The sequence below is a fragment of the Cyrtonyx montezumae genome, unplaced genomic scaffold (genome assembly GCF_038088225.1).
Source record: "Cyrtonyx montezumae isolate F1298 unplaced genomic scaffold, pur_monq_1.0 scaffold_7, whole genome shotgun sequence".
Classification (NCBI taxonomy): Eukaryota; Metazoa; Chordata; class Aves; order Galliformes; family Odontophoridae; genus Cyrtonyx; species Cyrtonyx montezumae.
The window spans coordinates 4,143,660-4,166,632 of record NW_027072078.1 but is presented as its reverse complement, the minus strand read 5'-3'; the positions used below and the strand labels follow the sequence as shown (position 1 = coordinate 4,166,632).

At 44.4% G+C, this 22,973-nt stretch overlaps 1 protein-coding gene across 1 annotated transcript in view; it reads right to left on the bottom strand.

Moving 5' to 3' along the window:
• ERBB4 (erb-b2 receptor tyrosine kinase 4) overlaps window positions 1-22,973 on the bottom strand; it is a 474,646-nt gene that overhangs the window by 151,581 nt on the left and 300,092 nt on the right. The window contains exon 4 of the mRNA XM_065751277.1: window positions 10,050-10,184. Within this exon, the coding sequence (XP_065607349.1) occupies window positions 10,050-10,184 (135 nt within the window). The remainder of the gene's footprint in view (window positions 1-10,049; window positions 10,185-22,973) is intronic.

Genomic DNA, 22,973 nt, shown 5'->3' with positions numbered 1-22,973 from the left:
AGGGCACGGTCTACCAGGTATCTTCCCTAGGCACTGTGTGTAAGCCCGGGAGGGAAATCTCCGTGCTGTTAGAGGAAATTTTCAAAGGAGGTGCTCAGCCAACCCAAAGACACGTTGAAAAGTAAATGCCAAATGCGGAGGTGTTCAAGTGCTTGTTTAATACCAGCTCCTCCACTCCTCAAACAGATCAACTAAGTCAATACCATGTAAATCAAAATAATGTCCTCTAATAATGTTCTAGTAATGCTGCCAAAGCAGTAATAAAGTTTGAACAGAGGGGCATACAATTTCCATTTTTTAAACAAAGTAATAACCACAGAGAAAAGAAATGGCAAGTTGGAATTGAAGTGGCTTTTAAAATTCATTTTACTTTTTCCTTGATGCCACGCAATACTTCTAGAGTCTGGCTGGGTGCAGCTAGATGTACTGACATTTTAACCAATTCTGAGTCAACCAAGTAGAAATCCCAGAGAGAATTTCCTCATAACCACAATGTAGAATCCAGTTTTGAACAAACTCCAGATATAAGTGTCAAAATATGCTTATTCAGATAGAACTTATTTGAAATACACCTCTGTCTGCCCAAACAAAAGTGGTTATTACAAAATAATAACTGGACAACAGAAGCCCTTTCTCCGATGGAAAACAACGCTCGGGTATGCACTCTGCTATTTACATTCAGTGTTTGCAGTCCAGAAATATTCAGTGAAAATAATCATGCAAACAGATTTCAGGCTGTGATTTCCAGGATAATCTCCAGCTATCAGAGATCTGCACAGAGGTGACTCCATGGACGTTCTGTCACACGGCTATAACGCAGTGAATTGCACACACTGTAGGCACCCATCTGTACTGAACAACTTGTAAAGCCTGTGTCTGTGCATTTGGAGCAAGCAGCAGCCCGCTCAGAGATGCCCCTCAGCATGTCCTACCTCTCACAGCAACATAAGCTGCTGCACTGTGCCTGGGCCATGCACCCCGTGCAGCCCGCAGCAGCCAGCTTCCAAAGGATGGAGGCATGAAGCTTCAAGAACTAGTAGGTGCAATTAAGCAGCTGATTTTGCAGTCTTTCTTTTCTTTCTCCTTCCCTAAGCAGTTCTTCAAAGGCAGCTAGCTAGAGCAGCTGCGGCTTGCTGTGAAAGAGCCATTCCACCCACCCACCACAAATCTGCCAATTACTGTTCAATTAGACTGTTTTAAATATTTGGAGTATTGGGGCTTTATTTCCTACTTTCAAAAAACACCGGTGTGTGTGATGAAGCAAGCTGCTTATAATGGAAAGGGATGCTTTCACTTATGCTGAAAGTCTCCCCCTTGTGTAATATACTGCTTAAACACCAATCTGCTTATAAACAGGTGGTGCACACTAATACTTTATACACACACAGGTTGCCTTCAAAAGATAAGCATTTAACAGGAGTTGCCACAAACTATGATGTGGAGCACGGCTTAAATTGTGCAGCTACAGAGCAAGTATCATGCTGCAGTGTTTTTCTACCAGAGCGTGGTACACTGGCCCACCTGAGGGATGACATTCTCCCCACAGCTGCTGTCAGAAGAAAGGAAGACATTAAAGCAGGACAGAACCGTAACAGAAATGGGGTTGGCTGGAGAGCTACTTTTTTACTTGGAATATTTTTCAATGCAGAGATGCCCGTGTCAGAGCTTCTTTGGGAACCATCAGCACTGGCTTTTGCCATCCTGTCCCCTCAGCTCCCATGACTCCCTAAGATCCCAGGCTATGCAACAGTTCCTACGCTAGATCCCTGGATTATGCCCCGTCAGCTTAAGGACTTGTGTCCTCCCAGCGTTATCTATGGGCATTAGCCAGGTATACCTGCACTTCTTACTTTTCATTCCATGAAGTCAGCTGTTAGAGGCAGTGTATTTCCATTAAAAGCCAGGTCTGTGTGCCTTTCAAATCCACCTCAAGGACGTTTACCCATTGACAAATCCCTTCTGAAAACACTGGCTGAAGTTATTTATTAGGAAACTAAACTGATTCTCTTTATTCAAAACACTGCTTGGAGTCGAGGAAAACCATTACTGTCACCTTCAAGCAGTGCAGCTTGCTACACCAACGCAGAACAAGCCCCGCGTTTCATGTATTCCTCCATCTGCAGTTACACAACCCAGCAAAAACTAATCTTTAAAGTAAATTCCTTCTCTTACTGTGTTTGTCTTTCATTTCCAGGTAAAAACTCCTGTCCTGATGAGAGATTCCTTAATAGCAGGACGAGCAGCTTCCACACAAACTGAACAAGAAGCGGCAGCACTCGCTGGATGTCTCTGATTTAGATTTCCTTTCCAACTGAGCTATCCATGAAACTGCAACTGCAGCTGAAACGTCACACGGTGAGCACTTGATGAAGAAGCTTTCAGAGGATGCTTTACTTATTTGTGGCTCTTTATCCTGAAGAACAGCTTCTGTTCCTGGCTTAGCCCCAGTGACACCTGCTCAGGGAATGCATTCTGGGCCCAGACCACCTCCATACAGAAGCCCTGCTCACCGCTCTCCAAACGTGCATTTACAATGTTAATTGAACTTCAAGTAATCACCTCAATGAAAGGTTATAATTTAAGCAGCTCTGCAATAACAAATGTCTTCAGCACGTACTTTCTGGAAAGCTATTTTCTCTGCAGGTAGTTTCCAATTTAGATGCACACCCAAAATGATACACCAGCTATTCTGAAAGTTGGCTTTAAGAGAGAATTAGTCACTTCCCTCCCTTTCTTCAGCCAGAATACAGAAACACTGCTGTTACTGTGGCCTTCTTCAGGGCAGAACCCTTGTGCATCCAAGAACAAAATACCTTGCAAGATAACGGGACAGAAGGCCATCAGCTCATATTTGTTTGGTTATCACGGGCTCTGACTGACATGGGTTCACTATTCACTGTTGCACCTGTAACAGGGGGCACCGTCTGCTCTTTCTTCCTGCTTTCCACGATCTTAATTCCACACCACGTTCAGCTCTCATGACTCTTTACTAACTGATGCCATTTTTGCAGTGCCACCCATGGGAAGTATCACAGAATACCCTGACTTGGAAGGAACCCATAAGGACCATCACTAGAACCCCTGTCTCCACACAGGTCCACCCAAAAATCAGACCATATGTCTGAGAGCACTGTCCAAATGCTTCTTGAGCTCTAGAAGCTTGGAGTCGGGACCCCCAGATCCCTCTCAGCATGGCTGCTTTCCAGCATCTCAACCCCCATTCTGGGGGGGAACATGGATAGCCAGGATTGCTCCTTTCCAGGTGCAGAATCCAGCTCTTGATAAAATTCCCATGGTTGGTGATTGCTTAGCTCTCCAATTTGTCTAGACCTCTCTGCAAGGCTTCCCCACCTCTGATGGAGTCAAAAGCTCCTTCCAATTTGGTATTCTCAGCAACTTGTCTACATTTGAGTCATTACGAAAAGATTAAAACTAGCCATAAAATGAAGAGGGAACCTCACTAGTCACTGGCTGCCAGCCTGGTATAACCACATTCACTATAACTCTTTAAGCCCAACCCATCAGCCAGTCCCTCGTCCAAAAGGACACCATCCTTGCTACCATGCTGCTACCTGGCTCCTGAGGTCACTAGAATGACTTCCGTATGGTAGTGAATGCGGTCTGGTCCTGCACAAGAGCGTTTTGGAGAGTCTGCTTGGCAACGCTGGTATGTGCACATGCAACATAAGGCACAACTTAGCCCCAGCATCACTGAAAACTTGTGGAAGGTGGGACTTCTGGGAGGGACTGCAAGGATCTGAGGCAGCCATAACTATCACATAATTACTTCAGAATCAGATACCCCACGGTTTGACCCAAGTACACATTTCCATGTAATACTGCACCCATCAACACCACCAGTGAGTTACTGAGCCCCGGGAACAACACAAGGCCACTGTTAAGGTGGCATTTATCAGGGCTGTATTAATTTAATCAGAGCTTGTATTAAAGCAGGGCAGGCTACCATCCGGCCTTAAAGTAGGCTGACAAACAGTTTTGCTAAGTTTTTGCCAAATTGTTACCATTATTTTTAAGAGTATCATTTTAGAAACTGTATTAGGTAAGTATAAGAGGCAATAGGGAGATAACAGCTTCAGATAAAAGTTTAGATGACAGTGCAGGGCAGCAGCACAGGGACAGCTGGACTGGCTGTGAGCTGGGCCCTCAAACCAAGTGTCTTTCCAACAGCACAGTTCAGAGTAAGGCGTGCAGGCTTCATTTTCTGGAAGAGGGGGATTGTCTGAAACACACGGGTGTCAGAACGGATTGATTACCAGGTTCTTCACGTGAAGCTTGAACACAAAGGATACAATTTTCACTTCCACAGAGTTATGGCTAAATCCGTGATAAAACACTTAGCTTTCCCCATTCTGAAAGAACACTGAGAAAATATTTTACACTGAAGAGCGATTGGAATTATTCAAGAGCTGACAAGAAAAGCCTCACAGTCCAAGCCACGAGACCCTCCATCTATTTAGCTTATGAAAATCGCATCAAGAGGTGAGCTGATTACACTGTGCATGCCACTGCTGCAGGGAGAAATAAAACAGGGTACTCGACAGCTCTTGGAGCTAGCTGAAGAATGTGTAACAGGCAACAGCATCCATGTTCAAAACAGAAATAAAAGCACCTAGCAGTATTTCTTCTAGCTACAGGGAGGTAAGAAGCTTCTTGAGGGATGGCCACCACCTCCACAAAGGGCCAGGCCGGGCAGCACACCATGCTTTGGGAAGGTACCGAGCATCTGCGTGCAGGAAAGCAAAGCTCAAGGTGTCTGAAGGCTTCTTTTGCCCTTAAGAAATCTATAAATCAATAGATAAAAAGAGAGGGAAGATACTTTAAAGAAGTGTTTCCCTCACATACATTGTGTGATTTATTGAAGCACAGGCAGATGAAGACTAAGTCTTTTTTTCCCCCATGCATCATGTTAAGAACGTAGAGCTACTGCCCAGCTCAGAAGCTGCAGTTTTACGTTGTCAGGTGCAAACAGATAAAGAAGTATTATGTTAAGAACAATAAGCAACCAGAACTGTTCTGCAGATCTCAGTGCAGTACAGGATCTGAGCAGGAACTCCAGCTCAGGACGAGGCTCTTAAGTGTGTTCAATTCTCTGAGGTCAGCTGAAGTCAGGCACTCACTAACTTCTATCTTCCACTTCTGAACCCCTTATTAAAAAGCAGGTTTGCCTTTTTTTTTTTAACCCTTGAAAAAGGCAAGCAATCTTTTAATCTTTATTACCCAAAATTACCAGCTCCATCATGAATATGCATCCATAGATTTCAGCACTTCTAAACGCACTGTTGATTATTTTAATCTATGCTATTTGCTGCACACAGCGACCTCAGCTCAGCCATTCAAGCCCTTAAGGCTTTCCTGCCAAACAAAACTTCCAAGCAAAGCTCCACTGAAAAATCTGATTTCACACTGCCTTGTAACAACCCGCAGCAGGCACACGGGGGCTCCCACCGCATCAAGGGGCGGCTGAGGACACAGAGGGCACAGATGAAAGCAGCCAGCCTTACACACACACTGCTTTGTCTCCAGCTGACCACAGAGGAGGAGTTCTACCAATGTAGAGTCAGACAAGTCTAATCCTTATTCCCTGCTTTATTTCTTGCTGGGAGCTGCTCCTTGAGTTTCCAGCTCTGAAGGGCAGGCCTCTACCGCTGTAACAAAGAGAAACCAAATCCAACGTGGACATGGCAACAGGGAACACGTCCATGCAAAGTGTGGCATTAGCTGGCTAAGCTAATGCTTGTATTTGTGGCTTATTTTTAGAAGGAGAGAAGATAGATTTTCAGCATGGGAGAAACAGAATAACATACTCTTAAATGGACACATTTGTTTAGCACTTTCAAGGTTCCCAAAGCTATGCATGCTCAGCTTAGAAACCTCAAGCTGAAAACACTTACTTGGAAGAAAAGACTATTTTCAGTTACAGTTCACTGTAAATGCTTCATCTACAAGATACAAGCATGAAAATGTTGTACAAATAGTAAATACTGTGTTATTTCAGCATACGAGTCAGCCTGCCAGGTGCAGAGGTACCTGCCTTCACACAGCTGAAGCACACAAGGTCCCTGGTGCATGTGCTGACTGCACAGCAGCAGTGCACACACAGCCCTACACCTGCAGCCAGAAGCTGCACTCAGACATACGAGTGTATAAACCAAAAGCTTCGTGAGCTTTTCTGCAAGCATGTGGCCAGAGCATGAAGCAGTGGGTAAAATTAGGGATTTGATTTAGTAGTTGGGTAGGGATAGTGATAGGAGGATGGTTGGACTAGATGATCTTGTAGGTCCTTTCCAACCTTATGAACCTATGAACCTAAAATATATTCCAGGCTAGAGAAAAAGGAGAAACAGCATTTAGGATTCACACATCTGCAGCACTTCATAGTAGTTAAGACACTATGGCCTTTTCAACTGCTTTCTTAATGCTGGTATGACAGTGAAAGTCTGTGACAAAAGGAATCAGATGAGCAACATCCAGGGATTGCAGCATCCCAGGAGTGCACTGGTCATATCCCTTCTGTCTAACACTGATGTAAATGAGGAGGGATGCACAGAGCTGGCAGATCCAAGGTATGGAACAAGCACTAGTTTTATTTCAAAGCGTTTCCATTTCACTGCACCCTTTTTGTGTCCTTTGTTGACTGCTGTGGAGCAGCAGGGAGGCCTGCACATGCCATTCTCCATGAAGTGAGACCACTCATCTGCTGTGTGTGGCTGGGGGAGGGTGGGGGGTGAGAGCAGCACCACAAGCTTGCAACATGGGCCTCCACATTGAGGATGAGGATGGAGGAGCCCAGGGCTGGAGTATCATACCTGCTGCTCCCAGTGGGACTGCTATACTCTAGCACAGCTGAAAACCTGGCAAGTGCTCCACGCTGGGCATGTCTAAAGGGCAGGGGGGAGAGGGGGGGTTGTTATGTAGGGCCTCAGGGAAGATCTAATGTCCACTACAGATAGCTGGAAGCAAAGCTAGTAATGCTGAAGCACAGGGCTGGGGGTTTAGGCTCAAAGTATTAAGTGTCTGAAGCTCATGTCAGCCAGCATTCTCCTGGTCCTACAACCTTCTCTGCCAGAGGGGGTGCTCAGGTGGTCACAGTGAAACAGCCTTAACTATTCTCAGGCAGACGTTCTCTCTCTACTCCTGCAAGTCAGGGCCACACATACCACACTGCTCAATCCCCCTCCTTCCCCTTACCCAAACAGCCTTACACAGACTTCCCTAAATTCGTACTAGTACTGACTCCGTTGAGCTTGACACAGTAGATCTGGCAGATCTACATTCACACACTGACACAGCCACTCTGACAGACCTTCTCCCTCTCTGTGGAAGCTTTCAGATGAGCAATAAAAAACATACTTTTTTCCCCCCAAGATATTCCAACAGAGAGCCCCAGAGGGCCTTCCTGATATCCTTGGCACTTAGTGTATTCTCAGTAACGCTGAGAAATGTGTACTTACTAAGTTCCAGTGGACTTAGTTGAGATTTGCATTTGATAGAGGCATGTGAGACTTCAGGCAATGTAATGCATTCAGGTAAAATAAACAGTAAAATACATCCTGGTTCTAAAACACATGGCTCACAGCCCATGTAGAAAAGTACCAAAGACTTTGTGATGCTCTGAGTATCATATGCAGCAGTGCAAAAATAGTAAGGCTGTGACATACGAGCCAAATATGAGAAGCATGTACCCTTCCATAATGACACTCTGTAGAGATTTCTATTCTAGAATTATAACCCTATGTTCATTTTGTTTTCTGTGCCAGCCCAAATAACTTAACCTTAATTCTTTCGTAAACTGCCAGTGTAACATACTCCCTTTCTCCTATCTTTTGACACTTAGCAGCAATAAGGTGCCACCATTCTTTGATTTTGTTCAGACTTATTCTATGTATGTGTATATATACACACAGACACATTGTGTGTGTGACAAATAGAGACACGCACACATATGGACAGCTAATAAATGTTAGGTGACTTAAAATGGTCATCTGTGTAACTTCTTTGCTTCCCAAAGCATTTTAAAACCATCTCAGCCATTTGTTTGGTTTCCATATAACATGGCTCAGATTTTCACCTATTTAAGTTGTGAAGAAAGAAACAGTTTAGCTAATTAAACCAAATTTCACAGGACTCATGAACAGCATTGAGAGAGTCTGGTTTCTTGGAGAATGCGACTTATGCTTATTAAATAGCATCCAACTCAGCTCTAATTTGTTTCAAAGATGGCAAAAGAACCAAAATTTGAGCAGCTGTCTTAACGAAGATACCTCACTACACAGCTCTCAGTCATCCCTGCAATCATGTTATTTATCAGTTTTATCAAGCACAAATGGCACAGCTCCCTATGTTTGAACACAGCTCAAGATGAACAAATCATTTTTTTCTGGACAGACAGACATTATTCCATCCTACTGTGGGAGCTAACATTTACCTTCATGATTTTCCGGTGGTGATTCCAGAAGCACTCAGCACTGACCTTGTTCTGATTCCTCTGGAGTCACTAGCAGAACTTTTGCTAGCTCAGAAGAACAGTATTGATGCCAGTTGCTTTTTTAGAAGAGCTTATTGCCTTGCTACTGCAAAAGCATTTTCTGGAAGAGCTGGCAAAGGTTATATGAAAGCCCAACAACAGCACAAAAACAACCAAGTCTCTTTTGTGATGAAGTAATGATTCATAAAAGGGTGCAGGCATTCCCTAACCTTTTAACGTTTTATCCGTTCTGCTCAGAACTGATCACCACCAGTGATGAGCTTTTTAATATGCAAATAAGGTAGCTGGCTGCATTGCAACTGTGTCAGGTTTGCAGCCAGAAGGCAGAGGAGCTGAGCCTCAGCTCCAGAGCTGGCAGATGAGGACCAGAGGAGTTTGGCAGGCTCCCACAGGAAGCTGTGTCTCAAGTAGCTGCGCTCTTTCTTTGAGGGTAGCAGGTGAGACATACAAAAACAAGCCATCCTTACAGAAAACAATTGTTAGAAACACATCGGTGCTTAAAATTAGGGAACTCAATCAAACAGTCTTTATTCAAAGGTTGGTTGTTTTTCTTGCTGAGCTCCTAACATACAATTGCAGAACTTGAGGTATTTCTTGACTGTTGCAGAAGCTAAGGAGGCAATCAGTGGATTTACACATCCGTGTTAGTCACCCCAAGATGTGGGGAGTGATCCAGATCGGTCTTTTACCTGCAACGCCCAGAACAACGTCTGCTCTAGTGCCATTGCTGAATTCAGATGGACTCTTCCCAGCCTATACCTGAATTTCACTCCCACAACATCCTAAGAGTACCATTTAAGAGTATGGTATGCATTGAGAAATATTTCACTTAAACGCCTAGTATCACAGAGTCACTGATGAATTCATCAGAATTTGTTACTGCTGCAAGAATCATCTGAATGTGAATAACTCTAGGGAGGAAACTGGGGAAACAGGTCAAGCAGATTAATGAAAATTTATAGACAAGCTTGAAAAAGAGACCATTAAAACAGAGAGCACACTAAACCCAGAGATACTGGTGACGTTGTGAAGTCCACCCCGCTCTCAGCAAGTTCTGTTTCTTCACAGATACACACAAGATAACAGGAAAGCTATTTCTTTCAGGTTCCTTGCTTATTTCAAGTGAGCATATCCATGAGCTTGTACCATAATTACTCCAGCAGCTAATTACGATGCCATAGAACGCTGTGACTCGAGGACCAGACTAAGCAGCAGGAACAAACGCAAAACAAACAATAAGGTCTGCGCTTCCACGGCAGTGAAGTGGCATTAGAAATAAACAGCAATAGAAGAATATGCAGAAGAGCAGATGAAAGAAAAATCCAAAAATGCATTATGTCCACAAATGATCTCTACAGACAGCATGTTTTTAAGACTAGGCTGTGTTCTTACAAGTAGCATGCAAACTTTGAAGAATGTAGTGAAAGGGGAAATATTACGGACACAATTCTCCATAACAGAGGATCAGGGACAAACCTGTGGTCATATTTACCCTGTGTCATGCTGTGCTGTTGACAAGACAAAGAATAAAACCAGTACTTACATCCCGAGCTGCCATTTGTTGGAACCAAAGTGAAGTTGGAGGCCCAGGGGTTACGCACGATATCCTGCCAATGAATGGTGTCTGCGAAGCAAAGAAATTTGTTCTGGCCGACGTACACCCCTCCATTCAGTATTTCTGTACAAAGGAACAGGAGAACACAGTTGTAAGGCTTCAGGCACACAGCTAATTAAGTTTACCACTGCTTTGTGCACGGAGGAGAGAGGGCACAGAACTCAAATACAGAGACTCACACGGTAACCTCACCTGACACTGAAAACAGGATAGTAAATAGCATATAGCATTTGCAAACAGGAAGCATTTATTTATATGCAGAAGGAGCCTGATAAAGACAAGCACACAGCTGATAGGTTATTGACTGGGTTTCTGTGTTGTTCCAGTGTATTCAAGTGTATAAGAGCACTATTATTCACGGGGAAAATAAATCCCAAGACTTCACTGACTTCAAAAAACAAGAGCGGTCATACCATGCTGCATTTCATTAACGCATACGGACACAAAACGCAGACTAAGTCGATGTGCCCCCCTGAGGTAGAAATTGTCTCATCCCAAAGTAATTAAGGAGGGTTGAGTCGTCAGGATGTCTGGAGAAGCGTCCTGTCCGAGCACACTGCCCCACCATACAGCTCTATAACCTGGCCATGCAGCTCTCGTGCACTGGCTCACGTAATTAAGTGCATCACTGAATCACTATCAACCTTTGAAATTACTATGACTCCATTCTCAAACTTTCAGTCATACAGCCTATTTGAAAAAAAAAATCAACACAGGGTCCACGTTCTTGTATGCATCCCAGCCATCTGGGCAAGGAGATCACAGTGATACAGCAAGGCAGGGCAACCAACACAAGCAAATTAGGACTTGAGCCGGCTGTTAAGATGCAGCACTGGGGTCTCCTTTGGAGCAGGTTTTTTTTACTTTCAGAACTTTTTTTATTTGAGTGTTTATCTTCTCAGCCAGGCTCCCGCGTTTCCAAAGCATCTTTCATTCAAAGTTAATAGCAGCAAGGCAGCTGAAGCCTCCTGCACCACTTAGTGTCACAGATTGCCACCAAGCAGAGAAAAGCTGAAGGCTGTTATTAATGGCACCTTCCAATGACATTAAGTGGTGCTATGCAGCCGTGAGCATCACAGCTCTTACGCTGACATTAAGAGGAAACCTCAAGCATCGTGGCAACGACTAGGTGTGCTGATAGTCCTCATCACCCACAAAAGCTCTTAAAAGCCATAGAGGGAATACTAACATTGACAAACAACAACTGTGTTCTTCTTTTTAAATCTCCGAGAATAAATGACACAGAACGCAGAGCCCAACAGAAGAATGCATTAAATAAAGGATCAACTGCAAATATAGCCTTCCATCATATTAATCAGTTCAGAGTATTGATATCTATTTCTCAGAAACCCCTGATTTAAAAGCTTGGCTTTTTCACTGAAAAGGAGCTTAAAACAAAACCAACAATAATAATAATCTCATACAGAAAAGAGTCCAGATTAGAGTCAGAATGATGATCTGTCTGCATGATATTCTTACATTCCCTGAAAGAAAAAACCCCACAACCATCCAGCATCTGCTAGCAATTCTGCTCCGGGGAAGAAAGTGGGACTCAGAAGCACACTTGAAAACATGATTAGTGATGATTTCTCTGTGTCATCCAAGATACACAGGATTAGCTAACCCACAATAGCCCAGATTTTGATTAAAAATAACATCTAACAAGCCATGAAAAATTGAGAAGTCTACCCTGATAGCTTCTTAAACACTTGCACGTGACTCCAAATGGTGCCACTATCAGTCAGTGCCCCTCAACACCTGCCACTGGCAAAATCTGCTTTTCAGAGCATTCTCTCACAACAATATCTATCAAATTTCCTCCTTTCTCCAGGAAACTTTGATGTACTCTTGTATATCAGGCACCAACCTCACTCTAAAAATATTTCTAACAGTCGCAATTTGAGGAGAAATGCATTTTTCAGTGTAAAAGTAACCAGGAACCAGCCCCTCTTTACTGAAAGCTTTTCCACTGATTTATTACAAGCAAACAGGGAAAATGCCCCCACCTCCATCACCACTGAATAATGGCTGTTGTACCTGCTATCTGCCCCCCAAAATGTGGTGAAATGTATTTGCCCCAAACCACACCATTTCTCACAGGTGACAATTCAAGCCTACAGGTCTGCTCACGCAGAGAGCTGCTAAGAAAGCTGAGAAACAGCATCAAAGTTGGGCTCTTACAGCTGCTCAACAGCCATAAACTGGAAGATCAGTACAATTCTTAATGTGCTTTTGCCCAGCCTCCCATTATGTTGGATCCAAACTTCGTCCCCTTCTACCTCCCCCTACCCCCCCTTTCCCCACTTGTTATTGTATGGTTCTTCATGCAGAGTCCTCAGCTTGTGTAAATCAGCACAGATGTATTGGCTATACTGAATTAACAACCTCAGAAGCATTCTGCGCCCTCTCTTAGCAAGAACAATGCCTGGAAAGACCTAACAAACCCTGATATGTGTTAAGCAAATGAAGCACAAACACAATCAATACACAAAAGAGTTACTGTATAATGAACCCATCATCATAAAGTCATCATCTCCTTTTAATTTACAGCACTGAAAGTGGGTGATAAAGTTAAACAATAAACAGGAGGATCAAGGCAGCGATCTCTGGCTATGCAGAGGAGCTGAGGAAGGCAGGCAGGCACAAGAGTGCTTCTTCCTCCTCGGAACAACACGAGCAGCTCTCCTGCTGGGCCCTGCTGAGGACAGGCAGCAACACAACTACACATCCACCCGTGGGTTTGTTTTCTCCTGTGAAGAATGAAGCCAAGCACTGCTTACAGCAGCATACACGTTAAATATTAGGGCTGCAGCTGGTACTCTGGGCAAAGGAGCAGCTCCAAAGCCATTTGCCACTCAATTCTGAAGTGAATAATAAAAAACCATCTTCCTTATTAGAGCTACTTCTCTGGCTTAAAAGCAGTAGAATGCTGTCAACCAAGTTACATGAAAATAAAGCGGCAAGCACACTCACCACTGACTTGTGTCATTATTTTGCTTATTGTGTGGAGAGCTGCCAAATGATTGTGGGGAACTTAGATCTGCATACTATTAACATTCTATTAAATGGTTATTTATCCAGGGACTGGAATCAGAAACGTATTATCCATTTTGTCTGCTATTCTCTGGCTTCCATTAGCCAGGAGATGAAGCAGAACGATTACCACGTACTCAGGTAGCCTACCTTACAATGCCAACAGCACAGCAGTGACATACAGGTCTCTAACAGCCACAAAACACAAACCTCTTCTACTTCCATAGAGCGCCACACAGCATGGAGAGATACAGCACAGACAACTTATAGCTGCTCTGCTAAGTTCAAGAAGGGGCTAAATTCAAAGCATTCGCACTAAGTTTGAGTGGGGCCAGTGAAAACAGGTTACCAGCTGCCAGAAGCTTTGGACACAAAAGGACAGCAGCTCTGCACATAGAACATCTGGTTACACTGAAGATGGAAGGAACTCTTCATCCATCTGCCAAGACAGCACTTTCCTCAGCTGCTTCTTTCTTGTGTACAGTGGAATCCCCCATGGTTTGTTATCTAACTCCTAATGTGGATTCATTGCCAAAACACGCTCACATTCTGCTATGTACCCTTAAGTGCAAATAACTTGTGTGTTGATACACACTGAGAGCTGTTGGCAATTACTTTGCAGTACAACCTAAAGCTGGTTTAAAATCAGTTATAAAATCGCTACTTTTACTGAGGGTTACAAATTAAAAGCTCCTTTCTGGCCCCAAGAAGCCAGCTGCCATGCTGAACCACAAGGAGGCACAACCAGAGGGAAACAGAAAGCATTTAATTCAGGTAACTGTTAGGAAGCTTCACTGTAACAACCTCAAAAACAGAAGACCCTGTACCTTCCATGGTGACTGTCTGCTAACAGAACAGCTGTCTCTTCCATTACACCATATACCAGCGTTCTCTAACACATATTACACAAAATGCATATTAATGATACCTGGTTTTACAAGGTCAGAACCCATCAGAGCCAAAGCATCTCTGCACACTGACAGTGCTGCAGCTTTGCCACCATCACCCGGATGATAGGGATTTGTTGTCAGATACCATATCACCCTCAAAACACCGTCAACACTTGAGATGCTGTTTGTGAAAACGGCTTTGGCCTGGAAATCTCACACCAAACCAATTCTTTTGATCTCTTAGCACAGTAGATTGCTCATGACCCACTGGGAAAGCACTTCAGGTCCATCATTAATAACTACGTCTTAAGGGTAATGAGAACTGTGTGCTTTAGGAGACAATAGCTCATCCATCATCAATCAAGATCTGAAGTTTTTATACAGATGATTTAAGAAGAATTGGACTGTGTAAAATTGAAATGTCACATTTGTATCGGGAGATAGGGGGAGCCTGCTAATGGAAATGAGAGTTTTAACCTTCTCCATTTCAGCTCAATGACCATACTGAGAAGCTCATGGATGTGGAATGTGTGTACCAGCTAGAAGCCCCACAAAACCTTCGATCTCAATCACACCATTTCAAGTAAAGATTACTTGGGTCATTAGCTGGAAGTCAGTTTAGAGGCTTGATAGTAACAGCAAAATACTCGTTATTTCTATCGCAAGCGCTCGATGTTATGTGCAGGCTGAGCCCACACATCCAATTGCTCAATGACCAAGAACACTGGATTGTAGCAACTGAGCATAAATCTCCAAAATCTGTCTGTCTTGCTCCTTAAATGAGAATGGGCAATTTTATTGCTTCTCACTGAGTTTGATGGGCTACCTTCTCCCTGCAATAGTGCAGGAGGACGGATTTGCATGGTCCTTGTGAGTCAGTTCGCTACTTCATTAAAGGACAACAGGCTCTGGCCAAGTCTTCTTCAGCCAAAGAGTGTTTCACTTTCATTAACACCTTCATTCATATTAACAAACTCAAAGAGGAGATTTGGACCTGCTCAGGTTATTCCAACCGTGTGTAGTTTGAGTTCTCCCTTCACAAAAGCTTATTAATTTCAAGGCACCATAATATCTATTATGATATTTTATTTACTTTGTAAAAACAGAGTGCTGCAAACTTCTCCAGCTCCTTGGGGTGAACATGCCATATTTACAAGACACAATCCATGCCTAACCCACTCGCAGGAAACACAGGCAGCATGTAACTCAGCATCAGGCTAATGGGACCCACTCTTCCTCGTGCTCTGAGCAGCTACTGAGACCACAGGGCACATACCACATGGCCCCCAGAGCTTCAGTGTATGGAAAAAGCCATCCAAATGGCAAGACAGCAGAAACAGATAAAGGAAACAAATAACAGAAACACATCCCATCCATCTGAAAGGAAACAGACTCAAACTCAACTGGAGATGTGCTTCTTCCCACTAGAAACAGTCCTATTCTTCAGTATACTCTACCAAACACACCTAGCTTGTGTTGAAGTAGAGTGCATGTCTCCACAGCCCAGCTAGACCGAGCTGTACTAGTGGATGCTCAGTTAAATGCATTTTGCAGAGATCACTGCAGCTTCAGTCTACTTGGATCTCAGTTCCTACAAAATGTTTAAGTCCAGGCTTAAATTTCAATCATATCCTTCTCCTTAATTCTGGTGGTGTTTTCCTACTCCTTATTCTGCCTTGATAACTGAGAATAAAAGGATGCACTGACTCCAACCAACACAACTTCCCTTAACCAGGTACCTGCCAGTACCCTTGATTCTAATTAAGGAGGAAACAGGCATAAAGCTGGATGATAAGCCTTACATCTGACATTCCCCCCACAGATGTTACCTGCAGAAGCAGCAGGAGCTGTTTACAGTGCTACCCACCTCATTTATCTGGTTCCATTCACATCACTAGCTTCTGAAAGCAGTTTGACCCAGTTGACTTTGCAGGTGAGGAGCTTTACTGCAACACACTGACTCTGTTACAGGGGTATGAATTCTCAGGATATTGTAATCGCATCACTTATTTGTCCAGACAAATTCCAGTCCTGGTGTTAGCAGCAAACGGGATTTACTGCTTTCTTAAACTAATTTTCAGGGAGGACAGGTGAAAAACATAACTATGACAGCAGACTGCTGTCCCACTGGCCACATCTAGAGACTCTGACAGATACTGAAGTACTGGAACTTAACTCTGCTGTCTGCTCAGCTTTAACAACGAGCATCCTGTGCCACATACTCTACTGGAATGACCCAAAGCAGCTGTCTCAAGGCTTGCCTTTCAGTCTTTTGTGACACAGACTCTGCTTTCTGTGTCCTGCACCTTCCAAATCTCCTAATGAAGACTGAACAGGTCCCAGTGCTGCAGCTTCCGCCCTCTGGAAATGCTATCGGTGGCTGGAGGTCATACACCCACATCAGCTCCTTCATCTGTCACACTGATCAGTGCAACAGTGCAGTGAGCAAGCACAACCAGGCCACTCCTCCTGTCTCACCATGTTGGTCCTACATTCCTTTTTCCTTGCTTCCATTGAAGCATCTCTCCATCCTGCTCCTAAGGGCAGGATGTCTGCTTGTCAGCCCTACGGTGAGAATCACAAGAGGCTCCCAGAAGGGTTTCCTAGAACATGCAGTGCTTCTCCAGCACCTGGAGGTTCACCCACAAACTCTACAGAGCCCTCAGTCAACACTTCCTAGGGTTAAGAAGGCAGACTGATTCTTCACCACCCCTCCTCCACGGGTGACCAGTGGCTCGCTATTTCCAAGTCACAGTGTATGATACTGGGACCTAATCCTTACTGTCCCACTGCTCCAGCTGGGACTCACCCCGCCTCCTTCCTCCCATTTCTCAAGAGCAGGCAGCCAAGAACCTGGGGGGCCTGAAGAACTGCAGGACAGTGACGAGAACCCCCTATTTCAGGGCAGAGAAAGGTGTAGCTGGTGCTTAAAGCATCACCTTCCATTTAACATCAACTTTGTGAGCCAGATTTGAGAAACAGCACTTTAAACACTCATTTTTCTTTTTCTTTCCTAAACTTTTTACAAAACTCTTCATAAAACGTTCATTTCTCCACCCAGGAGAAGGATGCATACCTTGACTGATTCACTTCTGCACTGCCAAGACAGACGAGCATTTAAATGCCTCTCCTTCACAGGACACTTGATAAATAATATTTTGATCAAACCTGAAATGTTTCATGCCTGCTAACGGTAGCTCTCAATTTATCTTTCCCATCTGCAGTGATATGTAACAGTGAGACTACCATGTCCCTGTTCTCCTGAAAACAGCTCATTATGGGAGGCATCCTGCAACTCAATGTTGCATGACAACTCGTAGGCCATCACTGCACCCTGAGTGTTCCTTCCACGTGGGAAGCCAAGCAGCAGCTTGAAGAGAAACCTCATCAGGGCCAGGGGCATCTGAACGCAGCAGGGTTCCCCTGCAGCATCCCTGGAAGCATCACCTCTAGCATTATTTGGCAGTGTATGTTTTTGATTCTTTTCACACAGCCAGACAAATTCAGGAGGACTGCTTTCCATCCCAAGCACATCTGGCACTTGGGCCACATGCTTGGCAAGCAGACTGATGGCATTCTGTCTTGGAGCGCCTGTGCCTCAAGTACATCCTGATTGGTATCGGCGTGCAGAAATTCCCCCTCCCTTCAAAATAAGTAGTTAAGATTTGGATGTAGTGGTAATTTCCACCATTTTCTGAAAGGCTGTAAAAAATTACTGGCTGCGTAGAGCTTTTCTCCTTCAGAACTGTCATAATGTGGCTTGGAATACTCCGGGAAGGATTCCCAGAGCTGTGTCCAGCTGCATCCTGTGCTTCAGTACAAGCATTTGCATACGGGCTGGGAATTTGGATGCAGTTAGTTGGAAGCCAGATACAGCAATTGTATAACCCAACTCATCCTTTTTTCCGGGCCCAAAAGAGGAGTCTTTGTGCACCAAGCTTAAAGCCTCTATATGTTATCTGTTCAATAGCCTCACATTTCTAGTCCATGTGGTCAACCTTTCCTGACGTATAACACCAACTCTTAGAAGAGGTATTTTAATGGAAAGCTGCCTGAGGTGGGAAGCGTCTGTGCCTTCCCCTGGCATTACCACACTGAGGGTCTTCTAATAAATGAATTTGCTAAGGCCTGAGCCTCAAGTATCCCAACCTGCTTAGCTTTCTTCCCCTTTATCTCCTGTAATTGCAAAGAGGACACCATTAGTCCTGCCTCCTGCTGTTGCACGCATGCTACGTTCAGGTTTGGAATCTGACAAGATGTTGGGGAAGCCACTCATGCTGCCAAGCATCATGTGACACCATGGGCACACAGCAAACGTGCACGCTGACTGTTCTCCAGCCCCAAATCCCACAGGTTGTGCAACCATCACACCTGGATACAGACCATTTCACCTGAAGTACACCCATGATCTGTCTAACTAACAAAACAGTAGAGTGAAATAGCGTCAATGCAAACTGTGGTTCAACAAAAACCCACACAATTCAGATTAATTTTAAGATATCAACATCAAATCAGATATTTAGGGAGGGAAATAAGCACCTTATTCTTGCCTACACAACCATTTCAGTCACTGGATATTAGAGTAACAGTGACAACGTAGTAAGCAGGAGGCACTGCTCAGCACTGCACCACTGATTTAAGGACCACCACCTCTCTCCTCAAGCATTCTGTAGTTCTGCTTGCTGTTAAATTAAGAGTCCTTCTTACTCTTACACACTCCTCTTCCTTTCCCCAGCTGATGAACTGCCCTAAGCCCAATCTGCTCTCCATTACAATGCAGTAGACCAAGAGTGACCCCCAGGCCTGGAGTGATGCAGAACCGAGACTGCAGTGAGATGCATGCCCCACTCACAGAGGACATCATGTGCTGGGAAGATTTCACCCCGTACACGAGCAACCTCAGCAGTAACAAGGGAACTTGCACTGTCATCATTGGTAGCAGAACACACTTTCTTCCCAGAAAGAGGATGGGTCTGCCTCAAGCATTTCACCACTGTGTTGTTAAACCAGCCCAAACGTTTTCTATCAGCAGGCAGCAGAAGTGCACGGTTTGTCCTTGTCTGCATTCTAGCTAAACTGTGTTTGGCACTGATTAATGACACCTATTTCAATGAGATCATTTTTAATAACATAGAAAACAGGAGGGAAGTGTGAACACACAGACCTACCAATCCCACTGTTACAACTGCTATCCTTAGTATTAAGCCCCAATTTTTTTTGCCCAAGAGCTTCCCAGCACAGGAACAGATGACGTGCTGAGTGCAGAACAAAGCAGCTGCTTTCCCAGTGTCAGGCTGGGCTCCACAGTGTTCAAGCTTGACTCTTCCTGCTCTGCATGACCCACTTAAATTTTCATCTTCTCTTACCATTGCCTTTTAAGGTCCATCCATCATCATCAACAGAATTTATCAATAAACTAGCAGAAGAGATATCCAGAATGGCGATTTCTCTGAGTGCCATGGCCCATAACTGCACAAATGTTAGCAAAGGGACAGGGATGCTGATTTAATGAAATACTGGGGAGGTGGAAATACACTTGGAGTTTCCTAACTCCTCCTTTGGCTTTAGTTTTTGTGTTGTTTTTTCCCCTCTGTCCTTGCTTGAGCTTTAAAACTTCTTGCTCAAATTGCATACAAAGTCAGTGTACGGCTGCAGAAGTGATATACCTAGCTGTTCCTGGTCTTCAAAGGCTGTAAAACATCTGTTGGTTGGCAAGGGCAATTAATTAGTGAAACTGAAAAGATGGTTCCTTTTCACAAAGGCTTGGATGAAGCAGAGGAGGGAGAGAGGACTCCAGGAAAGTCAAGCCTCATGAAGGCCTGTAAGCTGTGTGCCTCCGGGCAAATTCCCAAGGCTGAAATCTCAATGAATTTAATGGTTCTTAATTCCACGGGATTTCTAATTACAGCTCAGAAAAGGTAATGAGATGTGATGTAAATGTTTAAATGAAAAATAACTACAATAAAAAGCCTGTCAAAGTTCCCAGCCAGCCCCTCAGACCCACAGCAGCAACAGCCTTGCTGGGCAGCCTGGTGTGGCCAAGCAGGGCCCCACAGCACGCCTGCCGCAGAGTGCCTCCCAAACCAACCCTCTTATTAGGCTCCTAATGAAGAAGGCCCCCTCTTTCAGTGCATCTCCAAGCCTAACAAATATTGGAGGCTACAACAAGCTGCATCCTGGAACACTGCTATTTTCATGGGGAAAAAAACCAAAACAAACATCTTCCCATCCCAAATCTTTCTGGTCACACTCCACTGAGTGAGGAAGACAGTGAAAACCCAACTGCAGGCAGGAAGGGAGTCAGGCTAAAGGCATCACCAATGCTGTTTTCCCAGCACATCCTCTAGTGAGGATTCCCACTCCTGCTAGTAAAGGAGCTGGCAATTTGCAAAGCACTCTGACCAAAGTCAGTGGAAGGAACGGGCGAGAGTAGTGAGGCTTAACACTGTGGTCTCAGCAAATTTACCCAGTGGGTAATTTTTTATCCAGCAGGGCAGCTGGAGGAAAAAAAAAGCTCTGAAAGGCACAGCATAACATTTAACCTTGGTGTTGTGGGCTGTACCATCAGCACAAAACATCATCTGCATAAAACCCCCTTGCAAATACTAAGAGGGGAAATTCCTAAAACATGTAGCATACAGAAACCTACTGGGTCACACTAGAGTGAGAGGCACCACATACCTTACCAGGAATTCCCACGACCTGATGAGAATAACGTTCCTTGCCCTGCAGCTCAGCATCACTGTGCAGGTCAGAACCAGAGCAGAGAATGTGCAGAAGGGGAAAAGCAGCATCTCCAGTGCAGCCATCTCTCCTAAAGGATGCCTCAACGTAAAGCTGTCTCTGAGGGGATAGGCTGGACAGTTGTGAAGCAGGAGTAGAGCAGAACAGGAACCTGGGTAACAATCCCAGCCCAGGTTTGTCCACCCTCCAGCCTGTGAAGCACCCCACCTGAGTAAGCATCAGACAGAGCTATCTCAAGCCGTGCTCCTTCCCACAACGTGAAGAGAGAAGAGAAAGTGCCCTTGACTGCCTGCCAGCACTTGTCAGAAGAGGGATAAAGTACACAGGGCACCAGCACGCACTCCTGAGATCTCCAGATTCATACATTTATTGCTTTGAGTCACAAAACCCAGCTCCTGCTCTGAGTAGGTGTCAGCAGCACCAGGACCTGCAGCAGCACTCACACCTCTCCTTGGGACTGCTGTCCTTAGTCTGTTTCTGAGTTATGGAAGAGGGGACTGAAGTCCAAACAAGCCTGAACCCAAACCTTCTGTTTACACCTCCCTAAATCTGACAAGAGATGAGATCTGGTTCAACCGAGAAACACAGCTGTTAAAGCACCAGCTGCTCCTCCCAAGTCCAGCACAGGCCATACCAGACACTAAATCCAACAGGCAGACCTCTCCGGGGTGCTGCCCAGCTCATGCACCACACAGCACACTGGTAGCTGCCTCTTATTCAGGAGCCAAACCCCCTGTTCTACCTCTCTGGTGGACAGGCAGACGTCGGAAGCGCTGGCAGCATCTCACTCGCAGCATGCCCTGCTGGGACTTCAACTTGTCTCCATCTAAAGGGCAGCGGCAGCAGGCTGCACCCCATCCTGCACATGAAGCATGCCATATGGCACACGGATACTTGGAAGGAGCTTAAAGCAGCCACAGCTCAGAAAAACATACACGTACTTACTGCACTCATTTATGAGAAGGCAGAAGGGAAAAATGGCCACATATCATACACACAGGGGAATAACCTACAGTGATAAAATAACCACCTTTAAGTACAAACATAGAACTTTTTTACTGTTGTGATTTTGATTCCCTCTCAGTAATAATTAACCTTTCCCAGCACACAAAATGCTTTTTGACAGTCAAGAATAAACAGGAGACTGAATGTGTCTCAAGGCCAAAAAAAAAATCAGATGCTTCTGTTCAGCCATGGGGTTCCTGTACATTTTCCCTTTAACACATAACTCAGTTTTATATTTACTTTGTTAATTAAAAATGAGATTTATTAAATTTGTAACTTAAAAATCCAATAAAGAAGCAGCCACAATAGGCAAAAGCATTTCCCTTGGTATAACTGGTATAAAAGTCTATCAATTTGCTACGAACACAGATACACAAATTGACTGTGCCTATCAGAAAAAGATAAAAGCCATCCTGCTGATGGAGGAAAGTTTTGCTTATCAGTAGCAAGTGTCATTATTGCCAGGTAGTACAGAACCATGCTTCAGAAAGGCAAACTCAAGGATGAGATCTTTTTTCTCTGAGGTCTCCTTCCTATGGGGCATTATTATTCCAGAAATAACTACCCTGAAATTAATTCAATGCAAGCACCCTGGATGCAGGGAGAAGGGAATAGGTAGCACTCTATAAATAAGGTGTATCAAAACACAATGTTCTTTACTTCTGAATTTTTTCAATAATCTTGAATTGCTCATTAAATAACCAACGCTTTTGGAGCAAGTAAGGCACTGAACTCAAAGAAACCCTGAAGTGAAATGGTGCAGAGCTGTCCTGTGCTTCATGATGCTAAGGGGCTACGGTGAGGAGCTGCCCAGCAGCTGCTGTTTGGAAGAGCACATTGTGCTAGTCAGGAGGCAATACAGAAACAGGCAAGTACTTCCTCTGTGCTCTTCACTTGCTGCCTGGTAGATCCATCCTGTATGCAGAAGTCGAATTACAGCTAACTGAAAATCTTGCATATAACTAAAACACGTTCGGTGTTCCTAAATGCTACTGTATGAGCAGCAGTGGAATCCAAAGCCCTGCCTAATTAAACACATTATTACAGTAAATATTTAGGCTTGAGCATAGCATTTACATGGCACCAAACGACAGGTGACTTTTGTTATAAACCATACCCATTCTCTCAGGAAGAAAATCAGCTTTTAGGCTTAAAAAGGTTCTTGATTTCCCATGCAAAT